The 12271-nt window shown below is 45.3% G+C and overlaps 1 protein-coding gene across 1 annotated transcript; it reads left to right on the top strand.

The window, feature by feature from the left end:
• Positions 1–4580: 4580 nt before the first annotated feature.
• LOC148379160 (monocarboxylate transporter 2) lies at positions 4581–11058 on the top strand. Its single transcript, XM_088366683.1, has 5 exons — positions 4581–4856; positions 6975–7215; positions 7876–8019; positions 8139–8927; positions 9164–11058. The coding sequence occupies exons 2-5, from the start codon at positions 6999–7001 to the stop codon at positions 9421–9423; spliced, it is 1410 nt and encodes a 469-aa protein (XP_088222809.1). The 5' UTR covers positions 4581–4856; positions 6975–6998; the 3' UTR covers positions 9424–11058.
• Positions 11059–12271: the final 1213 nt, after the last annotated feature.

Below are 12271 nucleotides of genomic sequence, written 5' to 3'. Positions count from 1 at the left end.
GACGCTCGGGAGAGGTGAGCGGGGGCGGGGCCAAAGGCCGCGGGGCATTGTGGGTAATGTAGTTTAAACTCAGCTGCCCCCGTTTCCCTCAACTAGCCATTCTAAAAAGACATTAAATATCTTTGACGCTTTTCGAATGACTCCAATTTATCATTCATAATAGTTCTCCCATATGAATTAAAATAAAAACATTTAAAAAATGCAATTGACTTCCACTGATCACTTTATAAAGGCATTTCCATGCTAACCTGAAGCGTAAAATCTGACAATTTATCCAACACTCAAATTATTTGATTGCTATGGTCCTTAATAGATTTCACCAAAGAGCCAATTCAAAAACCTTTTTATAGAGGTGAAGTCCGTAACAGCAGTCTTAATTGACATTCAGTGCTTGAAATAATACATTTACAATTTAAAACGGTGTGTGTGCTGTTTAATTTCCACATTAGAAGGCTCCTTCATGGGATATTCATGGATGCCAAGTCCCCCCCGGGCCAGTTTCCTGTTAAGCAAGGTCACATTTTCACTCTTTGTGGGCATTTCCTCTTCGCGGGGAGGACGCAACCTCATTAGCCTCTTGACACGCGGACGCAAATGTGACAAACCACAATGGAAACTGATTAAAAGTGGAATCGAGTTACTAGCCGCTTATACCGTGTTGATTCGACAAGCACTTCATTTGCTTGATTTTTTTTTTTACCATCATCAAATTAGGTGACGAGTGAAAAATGGCCGTGTTGCCGTGTTTCGTTCCTTAAATGACTCGTTTCCGTGTCAGTTAACTGTAATGGCTTCGCACGTCATTGTTATATCTTCACAATCTACATTTTTTTTTTTTCTACACCTGGGCTGGCCTGTTTTACACGTAACGCGATTCTTTTTGATGTCACAAAGCAGGTGACGGGTGATAAGTTACTCTTTTGTTTTGGGGTCGGGGGTCGGGGGGAATTGTGAATGCTTTTATTGCCTTTCTAACAGCTGCTAGGTTAAACTCATTTGTATTTAAAAAAAAAAAAAAAAAGGCAAAGAGGAAATGAAGTTTGCGGCCTTTTTGATCATGCTCCACTTGTATCGTCGATCGATCAATACAGCAGATTGCGCGACTGCGGTTGTAAAGAAAATCACTGCGCATTTCTCTCGTTCTACTTATTTATTCAATAATAGACATCGCCGGAGGAATGCTTTTCAGAAAATTGAGTTTTACATTCGGCTTGACTTAGCTTATGAGTGGAGCAACACATTTCAGTGAGTTAACCTGCGGGGGAAAAAACAAACAGACAACAGCGTCCCAGCAGGAATCCGGTGTGTGTGTGTGTGTGTGTGTTGGGGGGTGCAGGAATGGCATGCTGGAGTATTTTTGCCTGTTTGTGGTGATTGATTAGATCCCTGTGGACTCTTGCAGGATTTTGGAGAGCATCCACACGGATTGCTTCCTCATGGCCTCCTCTTCCGACGCCGCTTTCAACTCAAGCAACATCAGAGGGACGCCAGCCGCTTTCAAGTAATATCGACTTTGTTTTTTTTTTTACTTTACGATAAACCGAAATGGCGGTATAGTAGCAATGCGAGGCGTATTTTATTTTTTTCCCCAAACTCAAAACAGCCTCCATTTTTTTTTTCAGCTATTACATATCAACAATGTAAATGCCTTTTTCCCTTTATTCCTTCTTTGAAAGAAAACATTCCACTACCTCCAACGCAACATACGGTTCACACCAGCTCTCGCGTTCCTCTCTTGGCAAAATGATATTTTCTAACCACCGCCGGATTTGTTTGGTCACAGCGGCGCCTGCTTGATAGATCCTCTTTTGGCTGCCAAACGCTTCCCATACACCCCGAAGCGCACCTCCAAAGCGGACCGGAGTGTGCCAGAGATTTTGCGGTCGGCGTCCAAGCGCACACGCACGCTCACAGATGTTGGCGGCGACTAATGCCCAGCGTGGCCGACTGCCAGAAACGATACTGAGAATAGCAACAGTGCGCAAAAAAAAAATGCCTACCCGGCATGCCTCGCTCCAGGTGACTTCCAGTACAAACATACAGTATGCACGAGTGTATATGTGTTTTCAGGCTTGTGTAAACCTTCAGAAAATATTGGCAGCGTCACACATTAAAGCTTTTTTTTTTTTCGGGTAATTATTCAATTATGAATACGCCGCTTGGAAAAACAGAAGAAACCAAAAGCTTGTTGAATACTATTGGATCCAAAATCAAGATAAGTCAGTTGTAAAAATAAATATTCACAATGAAGCATTATAATTTAGTATTAGAATTATTTATATTATAAATGTAAATTTAATATAAATAATATAATATAAATTTAAACACTTTGATTATTCTCTTTGTTTCGCTCATTTTCGATATTTTATGATGATATCCAAAGCGCGTCGAGGATTTTCGCCGGCGTTGCAAATACGACCCGTGTTTAGCAAAACGTCCCGAGAGAGAGCGAGAAAGAACAGTGTCGCTGTTGTCAACCCTCGTGGGGTTGACTTTTTGACGGGCAGCTGAGAGGCTCCAAAGTGGCCCAAGTTAAGGCGGGCATTGTGCGGCCGGGCCGCCAATTACACGTCCCGGAGTCCGAAACAAAATGTCTGCTGTGCGGAGGGCTCATAAGCGCGGCAGTGTTCGGGCCCGGCCGAGGACGTCTGTCCCTCGTAATTAATGGGATGACCGACTCGGGCACCGAGTGCACTGACCGAGAGACTGATGGCCATAATTTGTCAACATATGGCTTTTCACCCCATAATTTCAAGCCCCGTGTAAACACACACTCTCATTCACTCCAAATGGGAACAGAAGGTCTCGAGACAAAGCGTTCAAGTATATCCAAAGTGTTTACACCTTGCTCAATGTGCTCACTCTGCAATTTCATCTTTCAAAGCTTGGTGTCGGAGGCGAGCAAACATCAGGCATCAATTAAATGCAATTTTATTATTTTTTTGCACTCGCTGTTTTCTTGCCCCAGGCTGCAAATCCGATTAGCGTTATCAGACATCTTTAATCGCTAACACAACATGAGGATGTGAGTTTTAATTTGTCCGTGATCAAATTGCAATGAAAATATTGGAATGGAGTTAATAGAAAGTCATGGGGAAACTCAAATAAAACTTATTTACAAAAAAATCTTACTAAATCATTTTCAAAACAAAAAAATATGTGTAGGCCTGCTGAAATTCGAGACCCTCATATAACGAGTGTTTGGATCAACAAGCAAGATTAATCGATTATCCAATTAATTGACCCTAGTAGGCTTTTACTGCTTTTTATTTTCTAGCAGAACAAAAAGCCTGAATGACATTCTTCTCATTCTTCTGTCATGGCCGCTCACTTGTAGATCTCCCGACACACGGCGCTGGTGTGTTCCTCTGCCCGGACCGCCTCTGAGTTCTGGTAAACAAGGCGGTAGTCACGTCGCAGCGGGACCTCCTTACCCCGCTGAGAGCCTCCAAAACGTCGGGATCCCCCACCTTCACACGCTCTCCTGCTCTCCCCTGGCTTTTAACCCTCCCGCCGCCTCGGACCAGCGGTAGGTCCCGGCAGTGATAAAGAAAACACAGCTGCTCAAACAGTTGGACGGAACACGGCGGGGGTGGTCGGATGGGGGGCGGGGGCACATCAACATATTTAAATCTGTGCACATCAATGGACCACCAGCAAAAAAAAATTCTTTCAAACCAGAATTTTGCTTTGTTACCCTTTGCTTTCAAGGCAACAAACTTTAATTAAGATTTTAGGGCAATTCAAATATATAAAGGTGTTGAGGTGAGAAATGTGTCATCACCCCCCCCCCCCCCTTAAAAGCTGCTGGGCCTTTCCTGATGGAAACAAGCTGACAGCAGACGTAAACATCAAGGTGTGGAAAGAGCTTCTTCCGTCCTCCCTCCTCTCATCACTCAGGCAAACTATCCATTTTTTGTCTAATGGCGCTTCTCTTCCGTCACTGGGGCATGCTGATCAGCTCGATTGATTAATCCTCATTCGACTACAATAACCATATTCCCCGTCATTATTGCGAGGTGATACATTTATACTGGCAAAAGTACCCAGCTGCTGTCATTTGGTCCCTAACACAAAAATTAAACATAAATTGGATTGTAGGTTTTTATGGTCCATTTGGAAAAACTTTACAGCTCTCATAAAGACCGGGGGAGCTCTCCTCTGCGGCTCCGTTCAAGGACAACTTCTTTCAGGCGGTGGTGCTGGCTTCATAGCGACCCCTGCTGTCGAGATGTGTCACTGGCGCCCAGTAAGAATACTTAACCGGATGGCACTCGTCATGCGTATGCTTCTCTCTACCACAAGAGGGCGCGGATTTACAGCGCCTATAATTATGCGGTCGGAAAAATGTGCAAGTTCTACGAATATTAATGACGTTTTATTTTTTTTACTAAATCTTGCTTCCTCATGAGCGTGTCAACGTGTACTTAATGACGTTTTTTAGCAGCACTATTGTGTAACACCATAGCATCAAAGTATTTTTTATTTTATTAAGGGTTTGATCTTTTTAATTCTCAAAGCCATTTGGTTAAATCCGGCTACTTTAAAGTCAAATAAAAATCTTGCCAACAGTACAGTAGAGTACAGTAGGATGATGCAACCAGTGGCGTCGCACTCCCGTGGCTCGAAAATAGCAACGTAAGCAACAGCGCCGCCCTTTGCAGCGTACCAACCGGTCCACGTCACGCCAGCTCAGGAAATTCAAACAGTCGTCCCCCCCACGCACACGCGCACACAGCGGATGTCCTAGCTCCGAGCAGCGGCATCTGTCTCCTCCAAGGTCAACGGAGCCTGCAGCCGCCCCTCGCCCTCCCAATCCTCGGACACGCACAGACGCGCCTTTATTCTCCTTCAAGGTAAAGCAAACTTTAACTCTCCCGGACTTTACCTCTATTTTAACCTCGTTTTTTCCGCTTCTTATTATTTCCCGGCTGTGATGAGAAACGTATCCAAAAGAATGAGGATTAGTGTTTTCAATCTATTCGCGTGTGATGATGTGTGGTGCGTTCACGTGTTGTTTATGCTGGAAAATCCGAGCCGGCGCATCATTTAAAGCTTGAGTTAATTAAGTACTGCTATTTTTGGAGCTCACGGACACTACCAGGCCTCAACAGTGGCTCTGTCCTTACATCACATGCTATTGACTCACCTTTTTTTTTTTTGCTCTTTACTTTATGGCACATTTGCCAGTCACGTGCTTTGAGAATCAAATGGGAGTAAAAGGAAGTTCGTTCTGCAACTGCTCACTCCTTATCGTGATTAATCGTTTTATACTATGTAAACATTAGTCACAGTGCTGTGACAGTAGTTTTTGGTTACATAACATTTACATTTTAGTATTTTTTTGTTCTGGTTATCTGGTATTTTGTCACTTTATGGCTTTTAAAAATGAGGAAAAATTAAAAAAAAAAAGTTTTACATAATAGATGAGATTTACAGATTTTAATGTGACATTTTCACTTGTTTCTAGCCCACTAGTTGATTTTTTTTTTTTTTTTTGGGTGAAGGTGGTAGATCAGATTTCAAGATCAGGACCTCTTTCCATGAACTTGAAGAAAGTTTGTTGTGAACACAATCAGCTTTGTGCAAACACCGCCTGATAGAGAACCTGCCAATACTGCCCCCCCCCCCCCTCCTAAAAAGTATCTTTGACTTAGATCAATCAAATTACATTGACTCAATACACGATCACAGCCACTCGGAACAAATTGTCCTGTTTTATTTCTGGACATCAATCCTATTTTTTTTATGCATTTCCTCGATCAGCTCTCACGTTGCTAGCACCTCTCTGAGCGCGAGTTGCTAATGGGCCTAATGGTGAGCTATTTCTGCTGCCAGTCAAAGGCAACTTTGAGGTTTCCTTTCGAGCCAGCATGTCATAACTTTCATCACCATGTGACTTAGATGGAGGCGACCGACAGGAGCAGAAGGGGGGGGGCGCCAACCGGCGCTCACCGGTTGAGGTCGAGTTTCCTTTTGTAGAGTTGGACATAGTTGACAGCACCTGTTTGGAAACAAAGACAAAGGTCTTATCGTGTATGAAGCTTTTTTTATTTTAGGAGCGTCACAAAGGTTCAGTAGCAGTTAGGCAAATTCCGAACATCGCCTAAGGTGAGACGATGACGTCACCACCACCCTCATAAATAATTTCAGGTTATTACGTTACTTCAGGAAGTTGTATTGCGAGCGATTAGGTAGATTAGGTCACGCAATGTAGATTTAAGTTAAAAAAAAAAAAAAGGTCAATGAGTGTAACGAGAGCCAACCAATCCGGTTCAAAGAAGTCTAAAAACCGCTCAGGGCGAATACACCATTGCAGTGTTTTGGATATGTGCCCTCGAGTCTAGACAAGTTACTTGATTTGGTTTTCAAGGCACGCTTGATTATTGGGCTCCTGCCATCTTCTTTGTTATACGTGTCACAAAAGAAACTAGCGTGATTGAAGGTAGTCATCTTCTCTCATTGTGTCCCAATGAGGTCATGTGAGCGTTTCAAAATAGTCTTAATCTCCCCGTGTTGCCGCTCCAGGTCGTCACTTACCAGTCGGCTGACCTTGAGGGCTGACCAAGGACGACAACACAACATGGACGGACTTTGCTCCAAAGCCTCGCCTTCATTTACAGTCATAATTCAGTTTGCATTGTCGTGACTTGAAGCCTTCATGTTGGTCGAGACTCCATTTTGACTGGGGAACATCTATTGCCCCTGAGGGCTTGTGGAAGGGGGCGGGGTCAAGGTGAATGGTGGGCGGGGCAGGTAGGAATGAGCACTGTAGGTCAGTGTTTGCACATGCTCTCCAAGAGGATCCAGGCCTGCTGGTATGCCCCCACCCTCCGGCAGTTTCTTAAAGGTCCTTTGTAACAGTTAAGCGACTGGAATTTAAACGACAACTCCACCCTATATTCGCTGCAGGAAAAAAAAATAGAAGACTCGTGTTGAGCTTAACATTAATTTTGTATTTCTTCTCGTTGCAGTGACGAGCCAGCGTCGGTCCAGCGATGCCGCCGCCAGTCGCGGGCCCCCCCGCCGTACCCCCGCCGGACGGCGGTTGGGGCTGGGCCGTGGTGGTGGCGTCCTTCATCTCCATCGGCTTCTCCTACGCCTTCCCCAAAGCCATCACCGTCTTCTTCAAGGACATCCAGATCATCTTCGACGCCTCCTACAGTGAAATCGCCTGGATCTCCTCCATCATGCTCGCCGTCATGTACGCCGCAGGTCGGACATTTTGTGACAATTTGTGTCTCAGCCGCTGTGGAATTTAATTACACAAGGTGTCACCGGTCAAACGGCGTAATCGGAGCTGCCGTGTAAACGTGAAGGAACGCCGGCATCGATAGAAATAAATCTATCGCTCTACCGACTAGATTAGGTTGCGCAACATTTGGAGGCCGTTGATCAGTCCAGATGGTGAGAAGTGTAGTGGCTCGAAAGACAGGAGGATTACCGCATAGCCAGATGGCAGCTGTGGCGGCGACGCCGCGAGCCAGAATGGCGAAAGCGGCAATCGCGACCGCAAAAATATATTTCGACGTGAAATCCGACGAACAGAAGGACATCCGCGGTAATAAGATAATAAACATAATGGTGTGATAGTTCTGGCGTCGAAAAAAAAAATCAATCTGTGGGATCTGTGTCGTTAATCTCGAGCGAGAGAGAAAGCGAGTGTCGCCTTTGGGTGAGGCGGCAAGGAAGCCAAGACACACAGTTGACAGGAGGGAGGGGGGGAGGGAGGTTTTGTAAAAACAAAGGCGCTTATCTCAGAAGCAGTCGACCATTTTTTTTTGCCCCTTCCAAAATGGCTGACGTTGAATAAGAGACATGATCTGTGTCTATGAATGGCTTTAAAAGTTGCCCGGCTTCTAATCATCTGGCTAGGTCCCATCAGCAGCGTGCTGGTGAACACTTACGGCTGCAGGCCCATCGTCATGATGGGCGGCTGCCTGTGCGCCGTGGGCATGACCCTGGCGTCCTTCTGCACCAGCGTGCTGCAGCTTTACCTCTGCATCGGCGTTATTGGCGGTAAGTCCCTCGCAATCCACTTAACCGACTTGATGAGCTTCTGCCTCGGCTGGAAATAGGCGGCCGGGAATAAAAATATGAGACACCCCCCCCTCCCCTCCCTCCCTCCTCTTCTACAGGACTCGGATTGGCCTTTAACCTGCAGCCGGCTCTGACCATGATCGGGAAGTACTTCTATAAGAAGCGGCCCATCGCCAACGGGCTAGCCATGGCCGGCAGCCCCGTGTTCCTCTGCTCCTTGGCCCCGCTCAACCAGTACTTGTTCAACCACTTTGGCTGGAGGGGGAGCTTCCTCATCCTGGCCGGGTTGCTGCTCAACTGCTGCGTGGCCGGCTCGCTCATGAGGCCCCTGGGCCCGCCTCCCGCCAAGCTGAAGAAGGAGCAGGTGGCCAGCGCCAAGGTGAAGCTCACGCCGTGGCAGATACTCAACAAGTACTTGGATTTGTCCCTCTTCAAACACCGGGGCTTCCTCATCTACTTGTCGGGGAACGTGATCATGTTCGTGGGTTTCTTCGCTCCCATCGTGTTCCTCACCGCCTACGCCAAAGATATGGGCGTGGACGAGTACTCGGCCGCCTTCCTCCTCTCCATCCTGGCCATCGTGGACATGGTCGCCAGACCCTCCATGGGCCTGGTGGCCAACTCCCGCTGGATCCGGCCCAGGATTCAGTATTTCTTCAGCTTTGCCGTGCTCTACAACGGCGTGTGCCACATCCTCTGCCCGCTGGCCAGCTCCTACACCGGCCTCGTGATCTACGCCGTCTTCTTCGGTTTTGCGTTCGGTATGGTCAGCTCGGTGCTGTTCGAGAGTCTCATGGATCTGGTCGGGGCGCCCAGGTTCTCCAGCGCCGTGGGACTCACCACCATTGTGGAATGCTGCCCGGTCCTCATCGGGCCACCTATAGCAGGTACCGAGTTGAATTTCATTTCTAGGTCGGCTACATCATGTCGTGATTAGACGAGTGAAGCTCAGCCGCAACGTTCGCCCCGAGGCGACTTTTCCGAGCGGCAATTTTCAAACGTGTTTAACGCTGGCGTTGGACCAAATGTTCAAAGCTGCGATTATCTGAAGGCCCATCCCAAATTCCAACATTATACAGACATCTGCATATTTTTTTTTTTAAACGTTTTTATTGTCTTGCAGGGAAACTGGTGGACGTCACCAAGAATTACAAATCCATGTATTTCTGCTGCGGCGTCATCGTGATCGTAGCGAGCGTTTGGCTCTTCATCGGCAACTTCATCAACTACAGACTTCTGGCGCGCGAGCGCAAACTCGAGCAGTACAAGCCCGCCGGGTCGGAGGATCCCGACGTGCCCCAGAAGCAGGCAGAAGTGGACAACCCGGCCAAGCTCGATGAGGAGAAAGGCAGAGAGCCCATGCAGCGGGAAACCAACATGTAAGAGCTTTTTTTCTCCAAGTTTCCCTAAGATCAAGCCGAGAGAGTGCCTCGCGGTGTTCCACCTGGCTCTTTTCCGGGTCCCCTGCAACTCAAAACTGCCAAAGGATCAAGCGTACGGAACAATGTGTAAAAACTCATAAGTTGGATCTATTAATATCTTTTAATTGAATCTAAATACGGCCAAAGTGCATTGTCACTTTTTCCGATACAGAACCAGATTTTCCAAGGTCCAGCATTTGGTACTAAGCAGTGTTGCAAACAGTCCCTGAATATATCTTGAAGGCAAAGGCGTGGACGTCTAACAGCTCCGACTGGTTGTCCGAGCCAATGTCCTCATTTATGCAGTATGTCGCCGAGCAGGAAATAAAATGCAAGCTCCTCATTCTATAATATGACTTGCACCCTCAATGTTTTGCTCTGGCGCCCTCTAGAGAAGGAGGCTGCAGTTATTCCAAAAGTCTAACTTGAATTCATGCAAAATTGAATGTACTCTCCTTTTTTTAATAATAAGGTAATAATGACCAAAGCCAACCAAAGCGTGACACTGAACAATAGACACTGAATGGACACTTCATTAGGGACACCCGAGAGATCCAATAATGTTTCATAATGTGATTTTTTTTTAAAAGACGCAATATTTGGCCCTAAATATGTGGCATGAATAGAAAAATAGAATGATTTTATTGAAAATGAATATGAAATTAAGATATTCTACTGCTGGAAAGAATGGAACTTTATTGAAGTTATCAATGCTTAGACCTGAAATTTATTCCTTACATGTTTGGCCAATACTGATTAACATTTTTGCCTTCCACAAAAATAATGCTACTAATGAAAGTTGACCAGTGCGTCGACATATCAATGGCTGAAAAAAGCCAGCTGAAGAATAGAAATCTATATTTTGCAGCTTTTCAGTGTTACACAATATTTTCATACTTTAGCTAACGCCCACTCTCACTGTGCTTTGTATGACTTGGAATGTTTTCAAAGAAAATCACTATGCAAACCTTTTTTTTCATGCTGATTTTTAAAGGAAATAAGCTGTTTGCTTTGCAACACTGCCCCCTGCCGGTACGTCAGGTTATTCGGATTATTGCTTTGTGAGAATTCTTGATGCTGTGATACGCTTGAAAAGCTGCTGGGGAAGGAGACGTGACGAGACGTTCTCTTATTCCATGTTATACAGAGAACAAAGTCAAACATTTCTTTGTATTTAAGCTCGCGTATTTATTTTCTGAACAAGAACGATATATTAACTAGAAACTATGAACTGTATGTTTTTTGTTACTTTTTTTTGGTTTGGGTTGAATTAGCAGGATTTAAAAAAAAATGGAGGATGACAAATTTGCTGCTAGGAGGATCTCAATTTACTCTGGTGCCTTATTTTATTATGAACATGCACTTGGGTTGTCCTCATAATGTGCAACCTGTAGCAGACAAATTTTCTTCACCCTCCTTGTGTCAGTTTCTGTTTGGCATCCAAATACTTTATTCAGATTGTATTGTTCCACTACCTCTGCAAATGTCCATTCATGCTAAGCTAAGGACAAATATAGAGAACGGGTGTAGATACCAGCAAACATTTTTTTTCGAAGGGGTAACCCCTTATCAATAAAGTATTTATCAAGTCAACAAATTGTCTTTATCATATTTAAATGCAGATATTTTTCAGAAATCAGCTTGTATTTGAGTTCATTTGAACGCAAAGAGATTTTTTGTTTGAAATTGCAGCCAGTGGTTGGAAGGGGCAAATGAGCACCATGAGTCATAACATATGGATGGATGTGAGCCCCCCCATTAATAGTCGGCGCACATGCTCATTGAAATGTGACGCGCGTCTCTCATTAGACTCAAAAATGTGACTCCCTCTTGCTCTTTGGCTGCATTAAACTGACTAATAATCAAGCGCGAGTCGGTCAGTAATTCTGCCCGGTGACCACCCCTCACCTCCGTGAGCCACAGTTAACATTTTAAAAGATGCAGAGAGAGAGAAAAAAAGAAAACACTTTTTTTTTTCTCGCCTCATCTGTATGCTCTGCCTCGGCGAGCCGGTGCGCGCCGATGATGGCTGGAGACCCTCAGGCGGAGTTTGAGGCGAGATTTTAATGGGACAGTAAGGGTCAACTGGGGAGGAGAGAACAATAAGCCTCTGCAGGTCTATGTGATCAGCCGGACCTCAGGGAAAGGGGGGGGGGGGCTACCTGCTGGGGGGCTCGGAGTGCATGAATTTGACCTTCAGAACAGCATCTCTATTCCCTGCGTGGCTCTGCCGGCCGGCGATTACAATAACCGCGCTAATGAACTTACAACAGAGCACAAGAGAATTTAGGAGTTGCTGCGAAAACAAAAAAAAAAAAAAAAGGCAAGCAGGTGGATGGTTTGCTTTTGCAATCATGAGCTTGCGGCGTAGCGCTGTGTAGGATTTAGTAGGATTTTCTACAAAATGCAAATTAGTCTAATTTACTGTACGAAAGAAAACATAAGTCTACACACCCCTATTGTAATGCCTACAAGCACAACAGTAGCCCAGACTTCCATTTAACATGAGTTCAAAGGGTGTGCACACTTTTGCAACCACATTATTTCAGTCTACCCGTGTGTTTTTTTTTTGAACAATTAAAATTATTCATGATCTTTTATTTTGAAAAACTGTCCATAGGGGTGTGTAGACTTTTTTTTTTCCCCTCCACTGTTTATTTTATTCATGTTCTAGTTGGCCCGTCAATGCAAACCAGCTGATTCCTTTGTTTTCATCGAACATCTTCTCTCGAGGCAAATCTCATTAAAGACGGGAAGAAGTGAATCTTTCCAAGCGAGTGGAAAACCGGCATGCCCATGTCATGGAGAGA

The sequence above is a fragment of the Syngnathus floridae genome, chromosome 22 (assembly GCF_059516105.1).
Source record: "Syngnathus floridae isolate MCC-2025c chromosome 22, RoL_Sflo_1.0, whole genome shotgun sequence".
NCBI lineage: Eukaryota > Metazoa > Chordata > Actinopteri > Syngnathiformes > Syngnathidae > Syngnathus > Syngnathus floridae.
The sequence above is the reverse complement of the archived record's forward strand: the minus strand, read 5'-3'. Positions and strand labels throughout refer to the sequence as shown.